General features: G+C 39.2%; 1 protein-coding gene across 1 annotated transcript; it reads right to left on the bottom strand.

Moving 5' to 3' along the window:
* Positions 1–1,046: 1,046 nt before the first annotated feature.
* pafah1b2 (platelet-activating factor acetylhydrolase 1b, catalytic subunit 2) lies at positions 1,047–5,973 on the bottom strand. Its single transcript, XM_014032938.1, has 5 exons — positions 5,440–5,973; positions 4,423–4,512; positions 4,050–4,166; positions 3,007–3,129; positions 1,047–2,789 (listed from the first exon to the last, which is right to left on the bottom strand). The coding sequence occupies exons 1-5, from the start codon at positions 5,617–5,619 to the stop codon at positions 2,511–2,513; spliced, it is 789 nt and encodes a 262-aa protein (XP_013888392.1). The 5' UTR covers positions 5,620–5,973; the 3' UTR covers positions 1,047–2,510.
* Positions 5,974–6,874: the final 901 nt, after the last annotated feature.

Here is a 6,874-nt window from a genome sequence, read left to right as displayed (position 1 = left end):
TAAAGATTATTTTGAGAAAAAGGGGCAGATAAAATAAGATTTTTTTTCTTCTTCTGCTACCTTTCATTTAATTTATGGTTTGTGTTTTTTGTTGTTTGTTGAATTTATGTTGTTAAAGAAATGAATAAACTAACTGAAACCTCCTTGGCTGAGGCTGACATGCAGACTGAATACAGGTGACTCATGGGTATGATTACATGTCTGATCAGAAAGCAGGTGCAACATGACTGTGTGTGACGTCACAGGAGCRTCAGACAAAAAGGTGAAGGGGGTGGGAAGGCAGGTGGGGTTGGTTCAAGGCCAAATATGACGTCTGATGCATGATTAAGACCTCGTCATAAGAAGTTTTTTTATTTGTTTGCTGCTGTGAAGGTGTGGAGCTGCACAGATGTGTTTTTGTCTGAAACTGATGTCATCTATTCTGACTGAGCTCAGCAGCGCCCCCTCCTGGCTACTAAAGGCTCATGCTATAGAAACACAGATATTTATACTGTATATCTTCACAAATTTGATCAAATCATCCCTTTATCTTAAAGAGATAGTTTCAGAACTATAGCCTCAAATATTTAACCTTTTTTAAATAAAAAGAGTTCATCCATCTGGAATCTTCAGGCCCTCAAGATGGATGAACTGTTTTTGTCCTGTTCAGAAAGTTTAAAGTTAAAATGAATGTGAAAATGGTTAATTGGGTGTTTTACAAGTTGCCAGTCATTACATTCACTCCTGCATGCCTAACAGTTTAATGAGGCCAATTAAGAGTTCACACCGCCTGCAAGAGCTGCTGAATTATTACATTAGGGAGATAAAATTGGTGAAAGCAAATTAATTAGGCAGTGAGCAACTTTGAGTGAAAAAAAAAGAGGCAGGGAACAAGCAGTGAGACTTAACGTCCTTCTCAATTTACTTCCTGGAAATTGCTTTCTTTGTTGCTAAACTTGTAACTTTTACTAAAAAAAAAAGCTGTAAGCTCTGCAGCATCTATTGCCAAATATTAAAATGGCTGTCATATGAGGCATCATTAGGTTCCAGGAAACAGAAAACACATGAACCAGTTTATTTTTTATTGGAATGTTTCATCTCAGCAACATGACAACAAGCCAAAACAGTGCAAATGTTTTATCACATCAAACACTCAGAGTCTGACCTTTCAAAACCTCTCAAGTCCTGATTTAAAACCCCGGATCGTTCACGCTCACTCGTCTAACTCACACAATCCAGCAACACACACATTGTACACAACCATCCTGGTGAACACGTAAGGCACACAGACACAATATTTACATTTAACGCACTGCGTAGGACAGGAGATGCTCAGAAACTGAACCGTGAGCTAACAGCTGCAGCCGAAGCTCACAGACTGGACTATTTTTTATTAAACACCTGCAGCTGTTTTATAGCAGTTCACACATTGTTAGGTACAACTTCTTCACGTGGATCGGCTTTTTCTCACCTAAAAATATTGAATTACAGCATGTGGAGCAGTGAGGATTGCAGGATGGCAAGTGGATAAATTACACGAAGCAAATAAAAACAAAAAAAAAAATCTGCTTTTAACACATTAGTTTGAGCCTGACTGAGAACGTTCACATAGATCTACGCAGGAATCCGAAACATATACAGCATGTCAGACACCCAAACTAAACTCACAAGCTCTGAATCCACCGAGGCAACAAGCAGGACTCGCTTCATTTATACACTTTAAAACATTTTCTTTTTAGGCATTTACAGAAAAATCACCCAACTTTTAATTCTTAGAATACAATTTATTACAATTTATTTACACTTTCTGGATGAAATCAAAGCTTTCTGCTTATTGAAGGTGTTTGGAAGACGAATAGATTATCAACTGTATGAAATATGAACGAAAGACATCATTTCTGGGCTCAGCGCGTCTGATTAATATCGAGGCAGTTAAGTTAAGCCTGACTACAGTTGTGAGTCGTGACAGGATGCAACAAGCTAGTTCACAGATTAACGAAGAATAATGTTTGGTGAACTGAGGTTTAAGCTCAATCATTTTATGTTTTCAGATTCTGTTCAGGGCAAAGCAACAGAATCTCTCAGCATCATTAGATTCCAACTATTAAAGTGGTTTCATAATGGATTATTTAAGCTTCTTGTTACAGGAAAAAAAAAATCTAAATGTTAAGTCTGTAAAATTATGTTCTTCGTAAATGATCGTTTTGAGATGTGAAATCTGAATTTAGGCGCCACAGTTTTTGAAGTTTTGTCAATCACATATGTTTGATCAAATCTGTGACTCTCTTTATGTGGTTACTAAAAAGACTGAATCGTTTTGTTAATGTGTGTAAAATATTCATGGATGTATGTGTACTGCAGTACACTGTAGTAGTCTGACGTTAGAGAATGGTTTTGTTGCAATAGGTCTCACTGCTGCAGTCACAGTGTTAACATTTCCCCACATCGTTCCACTCACGTCCCCACTAAAACCATGTCATTCTCCTCCTCCTGGTGCCGAGATCGAGGAGCCCCGAGGAGGAAATAAAGCCTCAAACCAGCGACGCCCTCCTCTCCTCCGGCGTTTCCTCCAAGATCTGAAGCAGCAGGTCGCTGAGGGGCTTGGCGACGGCGCGGTAGCCCGTCGCCGTCAGGTGGAGGTAGTCGAACATGTCTTGTGAGCTGATGGTTCCGTCCGAGTGGACGAACGCCTCGCTCGCGTCCAGGAGCTGAGCCGGGCCCAGCCGCGGCAGCCAGGAGCGCAGGAGCTTGTTCACGGCGGCGTTCTTCTCCCTCAGCGGGTTGGGCCGCTCGCCTCGAGGCAACAAACCCTGAGGRTCGTAAAGACGTGTCAGAATCATTTATAGACTTAGATAAGTTAAACAACCTTTATTCATATTCAGTCAGAACATGATTCTTCTAAAATAAAACACATTTTTACTCTCTCACTCAGATATTCATGAGAACAAAGAGTCTTCAGTGAAACTTCCTGCATCGACTGGGCTGCATAAAATCGAACTACAATACAAGAGACACTCATAAACCTACCAGCACAACTATTTTTGCCTTGGGGAGGTGAGAGGTGAGCAGCTGTGCGATGGCAAGAATTCCTCCAGCAACTTGCTCTGCTGTGTGCTCATAGTTGTTGGTTCCTACCCATAACACCACAACCTTAACACAAGCAGACAGTTCATTACTCCTCGCTGGAAACAATCCAGACTGAATATCCGGGAAATAAAAATACATTAAACAAATTAAGAACATTTTTTTAAACAACGGGAACAGTTGGAGTGATGCCAACGACTAATACCGGAACAATCAGACCTTGTGCACGTKTAAAAACCTGCCACAAAGCACGTTAATAGTTTTCGGTAAGTACAGGATTCACACTCAGCGTTGAACAGCAAACTACATTTACTATATTGTGAATGTAAAACCGATAAGAACCCTTCACAAAGGAGTCTTTTATACGTACTTAAAAAATGGAAAACTATCTCCTCTTGTTGACATTTATTCACGGCACTAAAATGGTTCAGCTGTGATTAGAATTTAAAAACAATATTACAGTAATTAAAATAGGGGTCTGAACACCTTGTGGTAAATCTAAATTGTGCACAAATAACAGGACTTTAGAGTTTACTTCTGGAATATTTGATCCTCATTTGCTGCAGTTCTCCTCTTAAACAGCAGGTGTCGCTACTGAGAAAAGCAAGTTTAATCTTTATAAACATAACGCAGTTTCACCTTTTTGTTCTGACTTTTAAAACACATCTGTGGAAACAAACGTTGAAAACTAATAATTAAATTGATTTGGATTTTGTTGGTGCACAGTTATAAAAATAATGCATCTCAGTTTCACTACAATATGCGTTSACAGCTGCTCCACTTGGAAAACTGAAACCTCCTCACGTGTGAGTTTAGCTCGCATTAACAGAGCCCCTTACTTTGTTTTAAAAACATGGAACTCCTCGCATGAATAACAAATATCTTCAAGAAAGAAGCAAAGAAGTTCATTTGTCATAATAGTAATAATAATAATAATAATAATAATAATGCTATTTGCAGGAGGTGTTTGCATTCAGCCGTCTCACCTTAGGCCGGATGTTTTCCAGCTCTCCATTTTGCAGCCTCCACAGCACATTGCAGGTGTTGTCTCCACCGATACCAAAGTTGAGAGCATGAAGAGGAGAGAAACACTCCCTCCAGACCTGAACAATCAAACATCGGTATTTTACATGAGCCTCCTCTTGTGCGTCCAGTAGTCCAGGACAGTATGAAAAGTGACACGTGAAGGTAAATAAAAATTAAAATGTAGCATCAGTGCTTTGCAAATAAAAAGGAAAGTSATTTTGCAGAGCTGCAATTGTGGGTTAAAACTGTTAATGTTGATTGATTGCGGATTTTCGAAGGTGAAAAGGAGAGGCAGCTTGAGTAAAAACAAAAAGCACACAGCCCCTCTCTCACCTCATACTGCTGCATTAGTTGGACCATAGAATCCCCGACAAAAAGAACTTCTGGTTCCCCGTCTTTGCACTCCTGGACAAATCTCGTGTGCTGCGAACATAAACAGACAAACGCCGCTTATGAAAGAAAACACAGACGACCRCTTCCATTTGTTTTTACCAAACAATGCAGCAGGAGCAGTTCCATTTCAGGCCTGTTCTCATGTTAGACAACACCTTGTGGTATAAATCAGGTAAAYCAAAGCAGGGAGATAATAAGCCTGAGCCATCTGAGTCACACCAAATCCCTCCAGCTTATCGTCATGACCCGTCTGGTGGCCCGCCTGATGGAGAACTTGAAGTAAAGCAGGCCATCTAAGATGTATTAGCTTTCAGAAGATTAGCGTAGCAAAGACCAGGCACCACTAAACAAGCTCGATTAATTATTGCATCAAAACTATACAAGTCTTGCCAACGTGTAAAGCTGGGAAACAAATTGGTATTTCAGCACTGCATATTTTTATATTMAGTTTCAAATCAATTCAGATGCAGGTTGTGTTGATGTATGTTGTGCACAGAAATAAATCATTTGATGTGTATTATCAAAAAGAGAAATTAGTATAAGGTTGATAATGTAATTTTTTTATTCTCAAGATTAAGGATGAGGGTTAACGTAAATACATAACAATCAGTGCCTTGTGGTGCAGATTCTGCAGTCTGCAAAAGTTTATATGTTTTCATTGATCCTTAGATGTATTTTACTCTAATTTTTTAGCATACTGTAGCAAAAAAGTAACTCATCATGTTTTAATTGAATGGATTCTGACATTTCTTCTTGCAGTTAGCAAAACCAATGTTTAAATGCAAACATTTCATCCAGTTTTCTCAAGAAACAAATAATGTTCCTTTGTTGCTTGTTAGATAGTTCTATCTACTGAGCTTATAAAAGCCTTTTTTTTTTTTGGGTCCCCTACTGCAACAGATCCATATCTGAGGAGTTCTCACTGCCAAAAGCAAATGTTTCCATCAGTAACAGTACCTGTGCCAGCCACCGTCCATCTCCGTGTACATCCTCCACAGGCTGAGCCACTGCAGCTGGGTTCAGATCATCCCCGCTCATCCTCCTCCTGCAGGAGACACCAGCGCTGTGCACAAACACAACTAAGCTGCAGGACAAGAAAAACGCACTACTGCTGGGTTTAATAAACAAAAYGTGCATTTAAAAGGACGTGAAGGACTGACAGCAGACAGGAGCAGATGGTATGATACGGATTTAGGCTACTTTCACTCTAGATCACAGCGCACATCGCATTAGTTTACTGTTTATCTGACGTTAGCTTGTTAGCTGGCAGCTAATGACCGAGATGCTAATAATACACATTTTACGGTCCTTCGTCGAAATATCAACTTCTGAGTTTACAGCAAATAAAATGTAGATAAAACCCACCTTATTACAGGCTGTTGTGTCTGCCGCCGCTTTATTTTACAGCGGTGATGCTAGCTATAGCTGACTAGCCACTGTGGGCAACAAAAAGGCGTGTCAAGAAGGCAAATCACAGACCGCACTGGAGAGAGCTGCCGTGTCCGGTTATTACCACCAACCAGCTASAGAGAGGCGTGTTTATACAGTGTATTACGGTTCCGTCTGCAGACGAGAATTTTGACTTTATGATGCATTCGAATACACCTCGGAAATGACACTATCGTCACTGAAACAGCCTCGCACAATCCCGGACATTCTCCGGTTCACTTCATACTACTCATCTGCATTATGCGCACAGATTTCTCAAATACATTTCTTCCTAGTCACAATGAACATTCCAGACAACACAACATTCCTCCTGTCTAAAATAAATATTCTGGATGTCTATAAATGAATTGTGATGAGGGTGAACTCTAATTTCAGATCCCGTTTTAAAAACCTGCCACAAATCCGGTTAATACTGGTCATTATGACCATTTCAAATACCAAAAATAAACAAAACATTCTACATATCCAATTTTTGACATCCAAAATGAAATTTTACTAACATAAATCTAATTAAAGATCAGAAATGTAGACAATGCATACACAAATTACAACTACAGATGAGCTACTTACAAATATGTTTTGACTAACTCACAACAGAATATTGGGGMTCCGTTTTAACATAAAATAGGCAAGCTGACYRGCAAYATTTCTATTATAGRTAGCACTAATGCATTCTACCTATTCACAATTAAAATATTCCTAGTCAGAATTGTAATAAARATATCACCAATTACATTTATGCCAGTAGAAATTAACCTATAAGTGATCTGTAATTAAATTGTACAAGTAAGAATGAGCTTCAGATATCTACAAATCTTTGCTCATTTAAAGTGGCCATTTTAACATACACAGTATTTGCTTGACTGGATATGTATTTCAGATATCTTAAATACAATTCTTACTAGTACTTTCAGGACCTTGGACAGTTCCTTTAGCCATTCAC

Source organism: Austrofundulus limnaeus, unplaced genomic scaffold (genome assembly GCF_001266775.1).
Source record: "Austrofundulus limnaeus strain Quisiro unplaced genomic scaffold, Austrofundulus_limnaeus-1.0 Scaffold1580, whole genome shotgun sequence".
NCBI classification, from domain to species: Eukaryota; Metazoa; Chordata; class Actinopteri; order Cyprinodontiformes; family Rivulidae; genus Austrofundulus; species Austrofundulus limnaeus.
This window is presented reverse-complemented; position numbering and strand designations above follow the sequence as displayed.